Below are 22,048 nucleotides of genomic sequence, written 5' to 3'. Positions count from 1 at the left end.
TGTGATACGTCAACTGGTACAATAGTCGAACATTTTATGGGATTTCTAGCTGTTACTCAGACAACTGGAGAATATTTAGCCAATGCTATACTGGAACACCTAGAAAAATATGACTTAAATATTCAAGACTGCCGTGGCCAGGGATACGACAATGGTGCAAATATGGTAGGTGTAAATAGTGGAGTTAAAACTCAAATATTGAATATTAACCCTAGGGCATTTTTCACACCTTGTGGCTGTCATAGTTGGAATCTACTGTTGGTAGATGCAGCGAACTCATCTATGGCAGCAAAAACTTTGTTTGGTTTCATTCAAAAAATGTATTTGCTATTTTCAAGTTCAAGCAAGCGCTGGGATTTTATAAAAGGCAAATTAAAACTTACTATAAAACCTTTATCAGACACAAGATGGGAAAGTAGAGTCGAAGCAGTAAAGGCCGTATTATTGCAATTTGATGAAGTGATTGAATGCATCGAAAACTTAAAAAATCAAACGGAGCAATCAGACACTCTCAGTGATTGCGATTCAATACTAAATGAAATGTTAAGTTTAGAATTTATCGTATCTTTACATGTGTGGTATGAGATATTATCGCGTGTTAATATAATAAGTAAATTATGGCAATCAGTACAAATTCATTTAAACATTGCTCTTGAACATTTACACACATTTTGTGAATGGATAAAAGAGTATCGGGAAACTGGATTTGAGAAATCCCTGTCTGATGTTCGGAAATTTACTGAGCGAAGCTGTTATGACCTGCCAAAAGAGTTTAGGAATAAAAGAGTAGCCAAAAAGAAAAGGATGTTCGATTATGAAAGCAGCGATGAACCTATACAGTCTCCCAAAATCCGTATGGAATTAAGATTTACGTCTTTAAACCACATTTTGAAGATTTTGGTTTTCTCTATGATTTAAGCGCGCTAAAAAATATGCCACGGGAGCAAATATTAAAACACTGTAACGATTTACATAACGTCCTGCGTGTGGGTGAGAGCAGTGACTTCCAACCATTTGAATTATATGAAGAATTAAATACAATGATCCCGAATTTACCCAACTTCATTAAAGACGTGAAACAGCTGCTGTCATACATAACAGAAAATAGTTTGAAAGAAATTTACCCAAATATTTACATTGTCATTCGAATTTTATTAACAATTCCGGTAAGTACAGGCTCTGCTGAAAGAAGTTTTTCAAAATTAAAATTAATAAAAAATTATTTGAGAAACACAATGAGCCAAGAAAGACTTTCAGCTTTGGCTGTTTTATCAATTGAATCAGATTTGGCATCTAGGCTGAATTACGATACCATAATTAAGGAATTTAGTAATGTTAAAAGCAGAAAATTTCTGTTCCTTTAATAAAAAAATCTAATGTTTTTTAAGTATACACTTTAAGAAATGTATATCTCCACCTTTATTAACGATTTGTAATTTTTCATTAATACTTATTAATCTAATATGTATTTTTATGAATAAAAACTTGGTAGTGTTAATTGTTTTGTTTGTTTTTATTATTTTATAAAATCCGTCTTCAGGTCGCCATAGAACAGGGCCTCGCGAAATCTGTATTGCCCACATCAAATTTAGGTCTTGCCACTGGCTGGAACCACAGTACGCGATACCAGGATTCGTCTTTATCACAACAAGCGGCTGTCCACAGGGTGGAACGCTATCCCCCCTACTTTGGAGCCTAGTTGTGGACGATCTTCTCGAGCTGCTAACTATCAGTGGAATCCGCTGTCAGGGATATGCGGACGATATTGTTATCTTAGCCAGGGTTAAGTTTGCAGACACTCTCTGCGATATTGTACAAAGGGGATTGGGGCTGGCAAAGGGATGGTGTAGTGGGGTTAGTTTAAATATCAAACCCTCGAAAACTACAATCATACCGTTTACCAGTCGCAGGTTACAGCCAATCCTCAGAAACCTATCCCTAGGGGGCATGGAGTTAGAGATGGCTAACACGGGCAAGTACCTAGGCCTCACGCTGGATTCCACTCTACGGTGGAAGCAGCATGCGAACCTAACCTCAGCTAAAGCTACGAAAGCACTCATGGTGTGCAATCGACTGGCTGGGAAATCATGGGGCTGCAAACCAAGGGTTATCAGATGGTTGTACACCATGATTGTGAGACTGATCATAACATATGGAGCGGTGGCTTGGGTTTCCAAAGCATCGTAGACTTCGGTAGGACTTCAACTATCGAAGCTGCAACGACTTGCCTGCATCTGCGCGTCGGGCGACTGCAGCACTGGAAGTCATGCTGGAGCTTCCACCGTTACATCTAGTGATCGAACAGACGGCCAAACAGACCCTGCTTCAAATAAAAGCAGAAGGGTTTGGCAAAGGGAAGGTTATTTCGTCCCTGCAGATGAAGACCCTAAGTGGCGAAATGCCTCTGGTCCTTCTTCCAAGGGACAGCATTACCAACGCAACTATCGCAATAAAAGTATTACCATACTCAGAAATAGCCATGCGGCACTAAAAGCGATCTCGGCTTTTGAGGTTAAATCGCTACTAGTACAGGAGTGCGTAGAACAGCTAAACAGCCTATCAAGCCGCAATTGAGTGCACCTCATCTGATGCCTGGTCACAGTGGTATAGTAGGAATTGAACTGGCTGACGAGTTGGCCCGCTCTGCAGCCTCCACAAAATGGTAGGACCAGAACCGTGCGTAGCGGTTGGTCCACACACCATTAAAGAGCTGCTCCGTTAAGAGGAAAGAGCAGGCAGGGAGAGACATTGGCAACATCTCAAAGGCATGCGCCATGCCAAGTTGCTAATTGGGGGTTATAACCTCAGACGGTTTAAAACCGTAATCAATCTCCCGAGGAACAAATTCCGGCTATTGGTCGCGTTCTACACCGGACATTGCAGGCTCAACAAGCATTTATTTAACATGGGCTTAGTCTCTTCTGCAAACTGCCGGTTCTGTGACATGGAGTCGGAAACCCCAGAACACCTACTTGTGGACTGCACAGCAGTCTGCAATGCAGAGCTAAGGCCCTGGGATCCATGTTTCCAAACAGGGATCGCATAGCTTCACTAGCACCTAGCAGTATATTGGAGTTCATCAATATGCTGGGGCTAGATGAGTCGTTGTGACCTAAGAGAGGGCACAATAGACCATAAGTCATGGTGCATACCTCTATCCTTATCTATTTATCTAAGTATTCCTCAAAATAATTCTATCGACACTACTTTGTCCAAAAAGTTGTTTTGTGCCCCGAACGGTCATTTGTAACACGATCTCATCGAAAAATGAAATCCTCGAGATGAATTCTCGCGGAAAATATAAAAGTTTGCCCACACCTGAAGGTATTTGTCCAGATATGACCCTTGTAAGTATGCATATCGATCGTAAAAATCTCAGCTACGTTCGCTATATTTTCTTCACTGCGTACTGGACGTGGTCTATTCCGTCGAATATTATTCAGTAATGAATGCTGGGACTCAAGAAGGGGGATAGTGTTACGAACAATTTGTAAACGTTGTTCAGGCGTAAGTCTTTCCAAGATGAAATGTCAAACAATACTGAACAAAAATAAAATGACAGCTTGACACGACTCTCGCGTGATCTCTCAAAAAAAGGCCATTGAAAAAAGTAATTCTACTGGGGTCGCCAGTTATAACCTTTTAAGCCTCTTGTTCAATACTATTGTATATTTTATTGTATTTTTGTACTTGTATACATAAAGTAGCGAGAATTTTGTTTTTCTACAGGGTCCACCCACAACGTGAACGACGCGATATTGATGAAATGAATTACTCAAATTTTCTAAAAATTGGTTCTGTTTTTTTGTTATGCAGATAGTTTTATACCATATCTGCTTTGAACAAAATGTCGGTCAAATAGCCACCACGGCTCCGTTTGCATATCTCTACCCATTGACGCCAATGTTTGATGATCAGGTTCAGCATTTCAGCCATAGGGCCCTGAATGTTGTTTCCAGCGTTGCTGGTTGATTGGCGTAAGCTTTTGACTTAAGATACCTGCAGGGAAAATAATCTAGAGGCGTTAAATTGCATGACTTTGGCAGCCATTTGATTAGTCTATTTTCCGAAATTATTGAGTCCGTCAACTTTGCGTGCAATGTATCCATGTTTAGATGTAAAACATGAGACGGCACACTGTTAGAAACAGAGATCGTCCGCGCCGATTTCAAAAAATTCTGGCAAAAAAATCGGTCAAAATTGTGTTATAACCCTCGCTATTTATGATAACGGTAGTTCCTGCCTCATTTCGAAAGAAATAAGGCCCGATGATGCTGATTTTTTTTGTTGACGAAGCCATTAACCCAGAAATGGGCCTTATCGTATTTTGCGCAAAAAACACTTGCAGTAACCACCGAAGAACGTGAATTTGCGTAATAATCTTGGACAATTTTCAAGCGTTGTAGCAAAAGTAAACGTGATATGATGAAATGGAAAATCTTACTGAACACATTGACAAAAGTTTACACAAATCCAAAAACAAACAAGGCCGCCACGAGCTGTCAAAATCACGTCATCCCTATTGGTAGACGCTGTTTTTGTCAATGAATTGTAGATTCTTGATGTTCAGCCTTTGTAGGTATCACAGGCTCCGAATTTCCGAATGACTGGGGTGAGGTCTACCGATATTCTTCATATTCAAAAACAAACACCCATTTATTTCAACGAATGTCAGCAGGAGCGTATCATGGATGATTTTCCCTATACTGTTGTCGATTTTTATCATAGCAGTTACTTAATTTAGTATGATAATATCATAGTCTAACACTTCTAATGGGGGATTGCAATCATGTTCATTATCTTATTAAATTATATTATAAGTCGTAGACTTACATAGTCTCATTCCTGTATTTTTTTTATGTATTCACATCATGACATAAACTCGACAGAGGCTAAACTTAATAAATTTATTTTTTTAATTTGGAAAACTTCAACCAGAGGATCGGAATTACTTATATTAGGGACTAGCTGTATACTGCGTGCGTAGCTACGCCACCAACTAAAATAAATTTTAAGGAAAGACATTACACCAATATTCAATTTATTTCGAGTTAGTTTATAGATTTTGTTCATTTCGAAAAAACTTGTGACATTGCAGCGATATTTGCATTAAATTCGATATTTATTGAAGCGCTGTGAGATACTCCACTAAAGTAGAGTCTTTGCAAAAAGATCATCTTGGCACAATCAGTAAAATGCATTTAAAGTTGTTGCCGGTTTAACTAATGCTCTTGCACGTACATTATCTACTGTGGAATACACGTGCTGTTCATTCTCAAGATGTACCGCGAAGTGTACTACTGTTCGATATCGTTCATGGATTGGAAATGATAAGAAGCGTCATACTGCTTCAATGTTCGGTCACATTTCTTAATCCGAAGACTGCCATGTCACTTCCTTTCTTGCCATATTTGCAAGTGTCAAGTCAACATGAATTGCAATACTCAACATTACCATCACTAACAATTACGTCTCGTAAATAGATTTACTCTTCAGATCGCAAGTCGGTTTCATTCAATCGAATATATAGGAGCCGTCGGTTAGAATCTTCGCGTACATGCCGAGGATGTATTGATGGAATTGTCGAAATTTCAGAATGTAGTTCTGGACGAATCATCATGATATCAATTTTCTCACCGCCAAAGCAGAACCGAATACTGCAGCCCGTCGTATGAGCGATGAGATTCGGAGACTTACTAAACGTCACCACTGCTGCGATAAAGAATTATGTCGTGCGACTCATGATCGCCACTTCATCGATTGCTGGTTCATTGAACTGTTTTTCGGGTTAGACAGTGGGTCTTTTATCTGCTCGAATGACAATTGCCGACTACGGCTGGCATTAGTTGAATAGCAGTTTTAAAGAACTGAGCTAATTTATTGTGTTTATAGAAAAGGGCGTGTAGTGCCCGCATTGTATCGACAACGTTGTTCAATTTATTCACCACTGTTGATAGACACGTTAATAGTGGTTCGGACGGTGAATGTTATTCTGGCAGTTTAACTTTTCCAATGGCGCATCACAATCCTGGCGTTTCGTTTTCAAATTTGAGAGGGTTACAATATATGCAAATTTTACGACACTTGTATGAAGACCACACACCACAATTTAAATCAACGTGCAGTGTTCTCCTTGATCAAGCAGTGCTTACTCATACATTTTGTAGCCTTCTTTCCCGTTGTTCAGTTGTCTCAGACGAAAGATCCTGCGTAGTACGTATTCGATCAATTTCTAACATCACTTCTCGTTGCTCAGTGATTCAGACGAACGGGTCTCAGCGGCATGTATTAGAAGATTTTCCAGCCTTTCTAGGTCATCTGATTCTGAGTCTCGTAGTGGTTTGCCGATTTGGGGGCATTATAGTACAGGAACGACGTGAAAATGCGTTGGAATTTATTAGATGTTAATCAGCAATATGAATCTCACATTGTATTCATTCCATTTCAACCGTCTGTTCACACACGGATGGAAATGTTAATATTGACGCCGACCACCAATTCGCTAAGGAAAATTTGAAGGGAAAACAAGTTAAAAAAGGGCTTGGGTGTCACCAAACATTTTATACTCTTGCAACTTGCAAGAATCAAAGCCGGGGAAATACTTTCACGTGTTGGTACAACTCAGGACTAAGTTCGGGTGATACCGAACATTTAATACTCTTGTAACTTGAGAGAATCAAAACCACGAAAATACCTTCAAGTGTTAGCAAAACTTTATACTAAAACCTCTTGCGAAAAAATTTATTCGAAACAAATAAAACAAATCGCACATTTTGAGCAACCTGGATGGTTTAAAGCCAGGAAGAAAGTCGGAAATTATTATAAAGGATATATTTGCAGCAGAGAAAGGCATGGGATTGTTGCATTAACCTTTGACATTGCCCAGGTAATTTTGAAAATATATTTTCAAGCAATTTTATAAACATATAACTCACACACTGAACGACATATTCTGCATAAGGTCTGTTAGAATAGCGAAAATGAATATACATATTTATTATATAGAAAAGGGCGTAATTCGTAAAACAAAGCGCGTTTTAAGATTTTCGCTCTACTGAGTAAAGGATCATCGATAATTAAGGTCAACTCTTCTTTGGAATAAAGAATTACCCAGCCGGGTATCCTGAAGGGATTGATTTGAAGTGGCGCTAGTGAGAACGCAACTATCATCGACTTCGACATTAGCGGTGCTGGTTTAAGTATAAACTGCATTTTGACTACGGTGTCCAAGACTTACAACTTCCGATATAAAGCTTGCAGAAAGCTGTTGTATTGTAGATGAACTTGTTTGAAAATCTGCCGATCCAAACGTACGTTAACGCCGTTCCCAAGTGGCTTATTGAATTAGACCATAGTCGCTTTGGAATTCCTATATAAAATTAGAAACAACAATAAAAGGGATCTTATGCAGCCCGTACTGGGATAGGTAATTTATGGACCGTCTGTCAACTTCAATGAAGACGTCGTGTTTGTATATTATATTTCCGTCTCTGAGGATAGATATCTTCAAGATGTGGTAGACGATTGCTTTATCATCGATAGAATTTGGTGTACGTCCAGTACCACCTACCGAGCTTAATGCAAATAAACGAGCGCTCCAAATCCTCATGTCTACAACTACATAGACTAAGTAATCGTGTGTTATAGCCATGAAGAGATCTTCTAATTTAAGCAAACTGAAGCCGTCTTGGATCATTCTATTTATTAACAAGTGTCGTCACAAGCCAACGGAAGGATGCCTGACCATTATTAATTAAAAAAAGTCGAACTGAATTATACAAACTTTCGCCATTCATCGAACTGATGCAGAACAGTAATAGTTATTTGGTGGAAGTAGAAAAGGTGGGTGACATTTTTCACTTGCCTAACAATACGAGCCATTAAGCTGGAAGTTGCTGCCGATTTTTCAACAGACGCGCTTATTCTTGTATTTCGAAACTCTTGCTCGCGGACGGATTTTTGAATATTTTCCAACACTTACAGGTCGTACAAAGTGCTGCAAAAGCCCAAAACCACTATAGGTTAGTGAGTTGGTTTTTGTATGCGACGTCGATATCCAACGAAAACATTGGTGCCAGGGTCGTGTAAGGTAGTACACCATGCAGTTGATGCCATTATCAGAGAGCTAATGTATGCACCAGCAGAGGAAGGCTTAGTCGCCCCGTATCAAAGTTAACCATATTGGACGGAGAGAAAGTGAATCGGATCATTTCACGGAAGAGAAGAAGTAACAAAATAGTGGTTATTTGTTACGAATTATATTTATTTGTTGTTACGGTGGGCTAGTTACTAATAACTCAATTCCAGAAGGTCGAAAAGAATGGTTGAGAAAATACGGTAAGTAAATCTTACATTATATTATTAAAGTATTTTAATAACCTCTTTTATAGCAATAAATGCGAACGGGAACACATGTGTGTTAATATAAAGGTACTCGTATATGCGTAACCTGTGTAAACACATGTGTGTATGAACACGTTAAACTCGCACAACCATCCATTATTTTCTTGGTAGGATCTATATTATTTATGTTTCTCCGAATAAAGTTCTTATTCAATTAAAAATCTTGAACGTACTTTATATGAATATTGAAATTAACTCAAGGTTTGATCATATTTTACTGTACTGGTTTTGTGTCTACGTTCTTTTTTTCGAATCAGGATCAGGATGACGAGATGAGTTGAAGCCGACTGGCTACTCGTCCGTCCATCTGTGTCGAAAAGCGATAACTTGGGATATCGCATTGAGATTGGTACATATGTTTTTTTGGCATCATGAGAAGGTTGGTGTTGTAGATGGGCGGAATTGGACAATTGCCAGGCCTAAAAATCATCATTAATCGAAAACCTAACAAGTGCCATAACTAAATTCCACATATAAATAGGAAACCGTAATTGTGTAAAAACAATTGCATGAACAAGGGCATCTGGGGTTTTAAAAATTTTCATAAGTTGTGGATGAAATCGGAATAATAATATAAGCATTAAAAGAGCATAAGATTTCTCTACCAGGAAGCTTCCGACAGGTTACAAAGGAACCGGTGTCAAGGTGCTGTTTAAGTGAAACCCTATATATTAAGAACTACGCAACTATCCTGATATTCTCATATTTCGCAGTGGATACGAAATCTGAACAAAACCTCGCCCAATTTTCATATATCACAATTTTAAATTCCATATGATTCCTTCATTTAACATATAAGTCAAGCAGTAATTAAGGTATCAGAATAAAATTCCACTTTTCTTAGGACCGATATTTTCAGCACCTTCTCCGACACTGCGGAAATGGGTAAAATCGGATATCAATCCCGCACACTCCTTATATGAAGGTTATACTGAAACTACAACACAACAACTTGAAGTTGTATTCAAGTTACATAACATTAAACTAGAATTATTATTCTTTTATTGAAATACATGCAATATGTCCCCTTGCCAATGAAAATTTTATTTTTAAATAATATCATCTCATATTGCATTGCGTATAATGCAAAATTTCGTTTTTTTATACATTGTTGCTTTTTAACATTTAATATTGCTTAACCTGTTAACTGGGTATGACGAAATATTTCGTCATACTTAGAAGCCTACTGCAATGGGCATGACGAAATTTTTCGTCATGGAAATTAATCGTAATACAAGTGTATTGAACGTATTGTTCTTATCATATTCTACGTTGTTCTTATCTATTAAATCTTAGAGTGGTTATATATATGCCCTCATATTGTCGATGTCGATAAATAAAACCATAAGTAACGATATTCTTTTATTATTTGAGGTGTGATATTGCTTATCGCTTCGAACAAAAAGTCCCCATTCTGAAATGAGTTGATCAATAGCTAATTTCCCAGTTAACAGGTTAAGAACTGAATATTTTGGTTTTTATTAATTAAAACTTTATTAAAAAAGGTTACATCTTTATAATTTTAAAATATATTTTTAACAAACAGAACGTACGTAAGTGGTACTTAAGTGGAATTCTTTTAAATGTTATTCCATATACATATCAGTCACTGACTATCACTTATAGTGAACAGTTCTCTTTCTCTACCGTGTGCATTTCGTGCTAGCTCAAACTTTTGAGTTAATACTCATTGTGATAAAAATATCATTGAAAATTTTGCAATCATTTTACGAGATGATTTGAACTCATGCAGCCCTCTCTGGGGTTCTACCACACACAATCAAAGGGGAAATATAATACAATACGTGCTCTAAACGTAAAATTTGGTAGTTCTCAATGATGGCTCACCTACCCATTTCTCAACTCACCAAAGTTTCACAAATGTGGACGTAACATTATGTTCAGCAAACGTAGCACCAAAATGTTAATGGAAGATCCTAAAATATCTTCACGAAAGTGACCATTTTCCGATCATAATCACTATTGAAGCTGTCTTAAATAAAGAAAAAATCAAAAAACCCTAAAGTTTAACACAGACAAAACGAATAGGCCTCAATTTCAAGCTTGCTGCAATTTCATGTCTTCGCAAACCCGCGTCTCTGAAAATATAAACAAAGGAGCAGCACGTATAAAAAAATCTTTCATTTGTCATCTCATTTCCATATACCCCAAGCAAAAAACTTTACCTGTAAACCATTTGTATGTTGGTGGAATAAGAACATTTCATTACTTAGGAGCAGAAAGCAGCAGGCTTGGGTAGAATTCAAAAAACACCGCACCGAAAGCAATTTGATGATTTACAAAAAAGCAAAAGCTTTGATTATTTTTCCTTCACTTGGTAAGAATACTCCAAAGATTCTAATTTTGAACAGGCCTTGATCTCTGAAAAGAACACAGTAAACAGAAAAGTTATAGCCCATATAATACCTCATCTGCTGCATCAGAGATTGAAAAGCCTATCAACTCCATAGAGTTTCAAGAAGCCTTGTACAGCTCAACAGGAAGTACACCTGGTTTTGACCGAATTTCCTATCAAATTATAAAAATTGTCCTCATGAGACTGCCAATAGGTTATTAAACCTATATAATAATATTTTTGAGCAGAGCATATTTCCACAATCCTGGAAAAATGCTGACATCGTTTTAAAGCCCGGTAAACCTCTCGCCGATATTCATAGCTATTGTCCGATTTTCTTACTTTCATGTTTGAGTAAAGTATTAGAGAAAATTATCGCCAAACGAATAATCTGGTTTGCGCAAAGAGGAAACCATATAAGCTCTAACCAAATAGCGTTTGATTCAATAGGTATACACGTTGTTCTTCGCCAGCTAATAAAATGGATTGTCGGAAAAAATATATATACAATTTTGTAAGAAGTTTTTTGTCAAATCGAACATTTAGAGTTAAAATTAATAATAAATATTCTGATAAAGTTCCTTTATCAAATTGTATTGCTCAAAGTTCTCTTACATCGGTAGTATGTTTCATTATAGCTTTCGACGAAGTGAGTAAAATTATAGCTAATTATAGAGTAGAAAATGCTATTTACGCAGATGATGTTTTAATATTTTCAAAAAATAATAGCCTGAACCAGGTTAAAGATACTTTTTCTAACATCCTTAACTATATCTCAGAATGGGCTCTTAGCACCGGAGCGAATATATCTTATGAAAAATTTTGCAAATTTTAGTTAATGTTATATGAAAAAAAATATAAAAAATGTTTCTAATTTAAAAATTCTAGGAATAATATTTGATAAAACTCTTAGTTTTAAGAAACATTGTAAATTTCTAAAAGGAAAACTCCACAAAAGGTTGAATATTATACTTTTTTTTTTCTAAATATAGTACTTATAATAAAAGTACCCTAATTAATCTAACTAAGTCCTTTATTCTTTCTATTATCGACTATGGTCTACCCTTATACGGATACGGGGCAAAAAGTACCCACGCAAACATTTCGGTAATTTACCACGCAGCAGTGCGGAAATGTCTCCGCCAATCAAATACCTTCTAGCTGAATCTGGACTCCCTTAACTTTAAGATCGCACCACCCATGGTACCGTCGGACTTATTCTAAAGCTTTTTGTGTCTAATAACCCGATATTGAACAACTTAGCGAGTTAATTACAGGGTACATAAATGATCAGGATGAAGAGACGTGTTGAATTCCGAGTGACTGTCTGTCCGTCCGTCCGTCCATCTATGCAAGCTGTAATATAAGTAAGAATAATAATAGAGATATGTTGATAAAACTTGGTACACATGATTCTTGGCTCTTATAGTGACAAGGAATTGTAGATGGGTGTAATCGGAACACTGCCAAGTGCTTCTAAGCTCCATAATGAGATATAATACTAGTATTTGGTATAACGGATCGCAACGCTCTCTAATAGGTTTAATGTGCATATCTTTTCAACCACTAAAACTCTAACAACCAAATCGACTCAGGACAAATCTTTTTGTCACCTCTACCGACCGATGTATATAACTATTGCACAAATGTAAAATAAACTTAAAACATACAACTTTACGATATACCATCTAGAATCACAGTGAAATTAAACTAAATTTACTCAAATTATGAGAAATCGTTCTTGTGTTTTGTTGTATACGCTTATGATTGATTTAATATAGAATGCATTCCAACTGATGAATGAATAACATTTTTTATTTATTATATCGATATTATTATACATGTTTAGCTTAAAAATAATAAATCTTAACAACTTTAAAAATTATATTATTATATTAATTTGTATATAATATTTGCAATATTAAACATTCTTTTAAATATTTTTTCTAAATTATATTTCTTTCTCCTTATACTATTTAATTTCTATCATATATTTATACAATAATGTCTTATATAATAAAAAATTTTACATATAATTTAAATTTTCTTAATTAGATTATTTACATATTTTTCTTAAAATTGCCTTAAAAACTACTGTCAAAATTGCTATACCATTCTAATTCGATTATATTTGATAACAAGTAAGGAAGGGCTAAGTTCGGATGTAACCGAACATTTTATACTCTCGCAAAGTCAAATGGTATACTCGTTTGAGATTTCTTTGTGGATTGACCGATATTTTCGGTAGCATGTCAACTATAGGCACTGGGGTCCACATATTCAGTACCTAGGTGCTTGAACAGTTTTGGTTCGATTTAGAAAAATTTTGGTCACAAGGTGGCATACTTTAAACGTATTATTCACGGAAAGTTTTACCCCAAAATAGTCATTGTTGATTGATTTGCATACTGGAACGTGAAAAACTCAGATGGAATTTAAAATGGTGTTATATGGGAAATAGGCGTTGTTGTAATCCGATTTCACCCATTTTCACACTGTAGGTAGAATTTTTTTTATTATAGCTTAAGCAGTTTATGAAATATGCACATTAAATCTATTAGGGCGGGACTACGCCCACTTTAAAAAAAATTTAACTACAGATGCCCCTCCTGATCCTGTGCACCAAATAACAGTCTTGTATCTTATTGCGGAGCTTAGTTATGGCAATTTATTTGTTTTTGATTAATGACGTCACCCGGATTTCAACTCGTCTCTTCATCTTGATCATTTATATATATAAAACTCTACAAGTATATCTAACTCAATTAGTTCTAGGTGATACAAACAACCGTTAGGTGAACAAAACTATTATACTCTGTAGCAACAAGTTGCGAGAGTATAAACAAAATGAAGAACTATTGCACTAAGTCTGAAAACTTTAGTTCGAAATAGAGACACAAATACTCTCATGATAGCTGTGTACTGTCTCAAAAGAAATTGCATTAACATGAAAAGGCCCCATGGTGTAGTTGAATATTCCACACCAAGCAGGGAACTAAAGTTTTTTTCTTGGGGCAGATTTCTTATTGTAGTCCCTGTAGACATTAAAAAAATGTTAAAATCTCCAACAATTAGCACATTTTGATTGCATAACTCAGAAGTAAGGACTTCCTGAAGTTCTATAATTAATTGTCTGACAGAGAAAGCTGAATTTCTATTTAGAACCAGAATATTAATATTGAAACATTTAAACAAAACCGCTTCTAAAACTTTGCGGCCTGAGTAAATTTTCTTTACAGACTTTGGTTCTACAGAGCTAGCAATTCTATGCTTTGCATATATTACAATGCCCCGTTTATTTCTGTTGCTTGTTTCCGGGCTATCTATCCTCAGCTCATTAATTAGAGTAAATCCTGGTATATCAAGATATATCACAAGAATAACTCCAAGTTTCTACAAAACATAAAATATCTGAAGATAGCATCAAACAGTCGCTTCTTATATCACTAATGTGAGCGTAAAGACTCTGAACATTATGGAATAAAATGTGATGTCCTGTTGTTTGGGAAATCATAAAATTGAAACTTGTTGTCAGAGCTTTATTTGTGTTCAATTCCCTCAGTTCCCTAAATGCAAGGGCTTTGTTAAACTTTATCTAAGGGCTAACAAATAGTCACCAAAAGACATATTTATTCCACTATCAGACAGCAAATGTTCAAAATTGTTTAAATTAGATATGTCTTCTGTAGTTATATTTGATTTTAAAACGTTTTAAATTTTCAAAAAGGCTTCCTTGTGTCTTTCTGAATTTTGACTTTTTTCTGTAAGATATAACAGTATTTGCGTTGAAGGCATTGGTGGATATGGTATACCAAAACGACAAAACTGTTGTCCTCTTATTTCCCTAGTAAAAGACCGACTGTGGTTATGCTTTTGATAACCCAAATAATTTTCTAAGTGGCTAACCGAACCATCTGTAGAAATATAATTGTCAATTGAGGGTTGATGCTGGGAGCATTATTAAGCCAATACATGCCATGTACATGCGGGGAACCTCTCTATTGAAACTCCACTGTACATTAAAAATTTGTGACAAAATTCTCTCCAAAAGTGCCGGCATTATCTTTAAAAAGCTTAAGAATTTGTCGATAGCGGTAGTCAAAATATCTATCACAAGTAACCGTGTCTGATCGAATTAAACGATATCTATCTTGGGTTGTTAAACTGTTGGCTTCTTTTTCCTAAGTATCTTTAGAATCAACACTTTTAGAGAGGATGAAAAAAAACTCAACCCACTGAGATTCCGCAGCCGATAAAGTGATAAAGCAGGTTGGAAGCCGGCGAATAATAGCGATTGCCTTTTTCTTCTCAGCTTCCCAGTGCGCAGGAGGGGATCTAACGCCTTTCAAAATCTTGTAACCATTATCGTGATGAATCAAGTTTAAAACAAAGTTTTCGTTTAATAGATTTTGGGCCGTAACTCGGTTGCGATCTGAAAACTTTCTAAGGCAAATGGATGTACTATTAATTTGTAGCAGTTTTAATTTTTTGTAATCATGGAACAACTTTTTCACAACAATTTTAGAATCTTATTATCTTGCTATATGTTTCAGAGTATGTACGTTACTGCCCAACGTATATTGTTCCAAATGACAACTTTTCTGAATTATTATTCACTAAGAATTGCAGAGCTTCCATAATCTTTGCGGGGCATATGGTATCGATCGTTTTTGTATCACATGAGGCTCATCAAAGGGCCTTGGTATAGATGTCACAATTTAACAGAAATTGGTATATTAACAACAGCATATTTGAACAAACTCTGACCTTGATATCCTAACGGACGGATTCTCATAAAAGACAATTCAACCATTATAAGATGTTCTTCAATTGGGGTTAAATTTTTCAGACAATTCGCTATTTCAGGAGAGTCTAGACCGCATTTTTGCAAGTGGCACAAAAATTGTAATATCCATATTTTGATGTAAAACTTTTGCATTAAAAAGAAGGCGGATGCAGTATTCGGGTGACCTTGCGCAATAGTATCGAAATTTAATTTGCGAACTTCGTTGGATTGTTTCGCTTTCATTTTACCTATTTACCGGGTTATCTCTACGAAGGCGAACTTGATTTTGTCAAGACGTTTCTAATTCAAAATTTTTTCTCTCATTTTCGCTCCGCTCTCTTGATTTCAGGATTTCTTCTTGCATGTTCTCTTTGCATTTGATCACAAATGCGCTCTAAATTCCTATACTCAGGATTTCTTGCGCAAAGTTCTCTATGATCCGTAGGAGGAACCTTTGCCCTTCAGAGCGAATTTGTGGATCTTGCCGCCCTGTTCTATGCTGAACAGTATTTACAACTTTCTCAACATATCATGCCTTGGGGTTTTCGCGCCAAGATATATAACCTCGAGTATGTCTTATTTGCTGATTAGATCTACGATTAGCATGAATTACAGTATCTTTTAACTGCTCACTATCTCTATATAAAGAGTTTGTAAGAAGAACTCACATACGTCTTTTATTCTGAAGACGACTTAGTAATACAGACCTTCTACTTATTCTAGGCATAATTAATAAATGACTTACCAAAATATATAAATACTTATATAATTCCGATCGTCCGGGTGTGAACAGATGGATCCTAGGTGCTGCTCTCTTGCTATGACTCCTTTCCAGTTCGATGTATAGGTACTTTGGTTGAATATACTGGTGCAAATGTTTGCACATATGAATGAATAAACACTATATAAGTAATAAACACGTCCTTGCTATGACTCCTTTAGTTATATTTATATTTTAGTTAAAAGCTCGGAAATACCCCTCTGTAAATTGCTTTAGTCAAAAACTTTTTAAAACAGGGGATCTATGGTACCTATTTTAAAAGGTCTGCTCATGAAGGCATAATTAACAATAACTTACATGTAATTAAATATGGTATACACATATGTAGAGCAGGTATGTAGATTTTCTTCTTTCTGTCTTAATATTTAAGCCGGTAATAAGCTGCTTAAGGTGCTGGGTAAATCCCAAAAAGTACTTACAATTAAATGTAATTTACTTGAGTATACAGTTCACCTCATGACCTTCATATTAAAATGTGTCTCAAAACTGAAATAATAGACAGCATTTAATGGGGTCGCAGTTTACCTATTACCACATATACCATACAAAGTCCAGCACTCTAAGAAACTTTTTTACATTGTTGCCTGGTATATTTTGTTATAAGTTCAACATGATGGCTCAGAAAATATTCCTATCCACTGATTATCACCAAATATTAGAATAAGTATATGTATATAGAAATCTATATCTATCTCGATTAGTTTTAGGTGATGCAAACAACCCTTTTTTGAACAAAACTATACTCCGTTGCAACATGTAACGAAGTTATAAAAATGTTGCGAAATAATTCAACATTCATATTCGATTATTAAAATTTTTTTCTCCGGAATGTTAACTTTAATAAAATGAAGCTTTTTAATTCAAACATGGTATACCTATATGATATAAACTGAACCAAAGGGGTTAGGAGAGGAAATCAGTACAAGTATTGTATATTAGGGTTATAAGGTTTAAACAAAGGTCTATACCAATTTCATTCATATGCAACGGTAAACCACATTATGTTTAAGAAAAACTGTCCATTAAATTTCTTAAAATTAATAAATTAACGCAAAATATTATATCATAAGTAGTACATGTTTGCTGGGGAAATTCGTGAACTGATTTCACACATTTTCGGCATTAAACTTTTGTATATCTAAACGTTTACGTTTATATAAAGCCAAACGGAAATTTGAATTTTTTACATAAAGTATGTTGGAGCTAGGGTCAATATATCCCCGATAATGGGTACTAGGGCGGACCTTGCAATTCGCAAGAATCAAAGGGCAGGAAATTCCTTAAAGAAGAATTAAACATCCATTCCATGGTATCTTCTTGACTTTTATTAAAGGCCATAAACTTGGTCTCAGTTTTATTGCTATATTTTAGTTCGCGTTAGCGAAAATTATACTAAAATAATATATCTTGAATTGAGATATACATATGTATGAATGTGATATTAACTCGACCAAGTAGGCTATATTTTATATTATAAGCTTATGTAGAAAACGTCAACCAAAGGATCAGAATTTACTATATGAAGGTCGGAAGCTTAGACCAAAGTATATACTAAGTTTATTCTAATTCAGCGTTAAACCACATAATTTTTAAGAAAACATATCTATTTAATTTCAATAAAATATCACATTTTGATAAACCGGAACGGTTTAAAGTTAGGTCGGAAGACGGAAATCTTATATATTATATATTGGGCATAGAGAAAGATATTAATTTTGACATTGTTCAGCTATACTCGAGAACATATGTTGAAGGAATTTTATATATAAAAAAAAATTATTAATACTCACTGCGGCATAAGACCGGTTAGAATAACGAAAAGCATTATATAATAAGTAGTATATGGAAGTTGAGGGTAGCATTAACCCGATTTTATCAATTACTACTACTAACATGCCACAGACTAATAAAATGCTACCACTGTCATATGGAGTAAAGTCAGATGAATGTTCGAAAGTCCTATAATTAGTTACTAGGGGCTAGGTAAAATTTTCACCCGATTTGATCCATTTTAGGCACAAAGATACCTTGCTATAAGCAACACCCTCAATTTCATTGAGATAACTCAATTATTAGACGATATATGCGGTATAAAGTCCCCCGGAAGTTCAAAAATCTTTATGTTAAGTATATGAGGGCTATAGGAAGTATTGATCCAATTCAACTCATTTTTGACACAAAAACATACTATTATCAAGAGTCTCATTTATTTACTATATTATATGAATTTCAATTATATTAGGTAAAGTAAAAAGTTCGTTCGGTTTTTTATTGATTTTTCAAAAGATGATAACTTTGTGTACATTTGTCCGATTTAAGTCAAATATGCGCCGTTTTGTTCGTAAACTTGTTGCCAACGAGATGCCAACCTCATTATACCCCTCTCGTAGAAGGCTGCGTCCTTATTGGCAAAAAGCTCGGAGAGCTAATTTTCACAGGCCTCTCTCGAAGTCAACTTCTCACCATTAAGCGCGTTCGCCATGGACAGGAAAATATGGTAATCACTTGGTGCCAGGTGCGGACTATAAGGTAGGTGCATTAGGACCTCCCATCCGAGCTCCCGCAGCTTCTGGCGCGTCACCAAAGACGTGTGTGGCCTGGCATTGTTCTGATGGAACACAATTCGGCCGCTGTTGATCATAGATGGCCTCTTCTGGATGAGTGCTGCCTTTAAGCGGTCTAGTTGTTGGCAGTAGATGGATCAATTGAGCGTTTGGCCATAGGGAAGCAGTTCGTAGTAAATGATTTCTTGCGAGTCCCACCAAACACGCAGCAAAACCTTCCTGGCCGTCAATCCGGTCTTGGCCACCGTCTGGGCCGCTTTCCCGAGCTTTGACCACGACCGTTTGCGCTCGATATTGTCGTAAGTGACCCATTTTACCGCCAGTCACAATCCGCTTCAGAAACGGGTCGATTTTGTTGCGATTCAGCAGCGATTACCAGATGGAAATTCGGTCCATCATGTTTTTTGCGTTAGTTCGTGTGCCACCCAAACAACGAGCTTCTTTTTGGATCCAAGGTTATGTTCCAAACGGTTTTCTGGCTTATCTTTAGTTCCTCAGCAATTAAATAAGTGCTCACATGACGGTCTGTTTCCACTATTTCCATGATTTTATCGCAATTTTCGACGCATCTTTGACATCGAAATTACCGTAACGGAACCTAGCAAACCAAGCTTTTGTGATACATGTTCGTTTACAGTATCGGGCCCATAAGCTAAATTAATTTTTTCAACCGCTTTGGCTAAAAATTGTAAAATATAGCGAATTATCTCTTTGCGGGTGTCCATCTTTGACGAGCGCTCACAACGTACTGAGTCAATCAATCGAAAAACTGTCAAGGACAAACTTTAGCGCGAATAAACACTTTCTCAGCGCCGTATAGTATGACATGATGCGACACGTAACACTAGTACTATGGACAATAACGCCATCTCTTAAATACAAACCGAACGACCTAAGTGACCTTGACCTAATATATCTTATACATTGACCGATACTTTCAGTTAAACTATTGGCCCAGGTGTCCACATATTCAGAACCTGGGGGCTTGAACCGTTCTGATTCGATTTAGACAATTTTTGGTGCATGGTAGCATACTTTAAACGCATTATTACGCATTATTGCTTGATTTGCATAGTGGTAAGTGAGAGAATCAGATGACATTTAAAATGGTGTTATATGGGAATTAAGCGTGGTTGTGATCCGATTTCCAAAATGTGGGAAGAATGTTATGTTCCGAATTTGGTTGAAATCGGTTAAGCAGATCCCAAGATATGGGGCTTGACCTTAAAGTGGGCGGTGCCACGCCCACTGTCTAATTTTGAACGCGCTTCCTATACAGTATTCTTATACCCAGGTATAAAATTTAATGTCTTGAATGTGCTTGATTTATCGCTCTTTCAGTAGTTTTTAACAGTACCGATATATCGGGAGTTGACGGGCTTGTCATCCGATTTCATCCATTTTCACACTGTCCATAGTAGTGTTAAATATTTTTTCTTAGTGAATTTTGTTATTATAGCTTAAGCGGTTTAAGAGATACGCACATTAAACCTATTAGGGGGCGAGACGATGCCCACTTAAAAAAAATTACAACTGTAGATGCCCTTCCCTAATGTGATCCTGTATACCAAATAACAGTCTCGTATATTTTTGGGTAGCTTAGTTATGGTAATTTATTTGTTTTTTATTAATGACGTTTTGTAGGCGTGGCAATAGTCCGATTACGCCCATCTGCAATTTCAACTATCTTACGGTTCTAAGAAACATGTGTTCCAAGTTTCATAAAGATATCTCAATTTTTACTCAAGTTACAGCTTGCAGCACGGACGGACGAACGGACAGACAGTCACCCGGATTTCAAACCGTCTCTTCATGATGATCATTTATATATACATAACCCTATATCTAAGTCGATTAATTTTATGTGATACAAACAACCGTTAGGTTAACATAGGAATGGTTCAATGAGGTGTGCTGAAGACTGGTAGATATACAAAAAACAGGTTGCACCGAGACAATAATACCTTTGAAAAATACTAAACATTCGTTACAAGCACCTGATCGAGAACGTTCATCCGATTCGAGCAGTTTCTTCCGCGATCAAAACAATGTTTTCGGAGTTTGAATTGTTTCCTTAGACAATAGTTCATGCTAAATTTCTTAAAGACATCTTGTCAAATGAAAAAAGGTTTCCATAAGAGACTTGATTCCGATCGCTCATGCTATCGTGGCCCGATGTCGGAGGTCCCAAAAAATGAAGCTTGAACTTCTTGGAATGAAAAGGACGTAAGCACAATTCAGATTGATATCTCAAAAACTGTGAAACTGGTTCACGTATTTACAGACAGACGTACTGACGAACATGGCTAAATCAACTCAATCGTCTTTTTGATCATATATACATATATTTTATAGCGTCTTTGACGTTACCTTCTGAGTGTTACAAACTTTGTGGAAAAACTTAATATTATATATATCCTATATATACTTTATATGTATATATTGTATAATGAAGCAAGGAAAAGCTGGCTTTTTAAAACAACTCGAGCTGTTGAAATATATGTACATCGAAAGAAGACATAGAATTTTTTTTTATCATTTCTATCAAAACTGTTTAACAGAATTGACCGAAAACCAATAAATTGTCATAATTAAGTTTCACAATAAGGTACTAGACTGTTATTTGGTGTAACGAATGATACTAAGGAGGGGCATCTGCAGTTTAAATTTATTTTTAAGTGAGCGTGGCTAATAGGCTAAATGTGTATATCTCCAAAGCCGCTAAAGCTAAAATAACCAAATACATTCAGGACAAACGCTTTTAGCATTTCAACCGAACAGTGTAAGTAAAAAGTGTGAAAATATGAGAAACCGAGTGATAACCCCACCCACTTCCTATATAACGGTTTTGATTAAAACTATTTAAAGTGCGATAACTGATTAAATAAACATGTCAGAGACTTTGAATATAGGATAGTAAAATTAAAGTCGATAGGAGCCATGTGCGTAGCTCAACCCCGGTTAGAACACTTTCGCGTTTTCAAGTTTTGTTATGTGTATGTGATTCAAACGATTTATCTATGTTCGCACCGAATTGAAATCCTCTTGAAAACACAATTTGTGGATTGTGGAACCAAAGTCGTTCTGACCGACATTGTGTTTTTTTGATGAGTTTTCATTGACAGTTCACACATCTATTTGTTTACATTTGTTATGTA

General features: G+C 36.1%; 1 protein-coding gene and 1 long non-coding RNA gene across 17 annotated transcripts in view; both read right to left on the bottom strand.

Moving 5' to 3' along the window:
• Ptp52F (Protein tyrosine phosphatase 52F) overlaps positions 1-22,048 on the bottom strand; it is a 922,788-nt gene that overhangs the window by 786,453 nt on the left and 114,287 nt on the right. For 10 of the 16 annotated variants that reach the window (XR_011395839.1, XR_011395840.1, XM_070107709.1 and 7 more), the window contains one exon: positions 16,291-16,446. The exons of the other annotated variants lie outside the window; for them this stretch is intronic. Coding sequence is in view for 7 of the 10 variants with exons in the window: in XM_070107709.1 (XP_069963810.1) it covers positions 16,291-16,446 (156 nt within the window). In the remaining 3 variants the exon portion in view is untranslated. The remainder of the gene's footprint in view (positions 1-16,290; positions 16,447-22,048) is intronic. 16 annotated transcript variants of the gene reach the window in all.
• On the bottom strand, positions 9,313-12,437 carry LOC138856871 (uncharacterized). Its single transcript, XR_011395854.1, has 3 exons — positions 12,035-12,437; positions 10,590-10,785; positions 9,313-10,502 (listed from the first exon to the last, which is right to left on the bottom strand). It is a non-coding gene; the product is annotated as an uncharacterized lncRNA (long non-coding RNA).

Source organism: Bactrocera oleae, chromosome 4 (assembly GCF_042242935.1).
Source record: "Bactrocera oleae isolate idBacOlea1 chromosome 4, idBacOlea1, whole genome shotgun sequence".
Taxonomy (NCBI): domain Eukaryota; kingdom Metazoa; phylum Arthropoda; class Insecta; order Diptera; family Tephritidae; genus Bactrocera; species Bactrocera oleae.
Note: the sequence above shows the minus strand (reverse complement) of the source record. Positions and strands in the feature narration are given on the sequence as shown.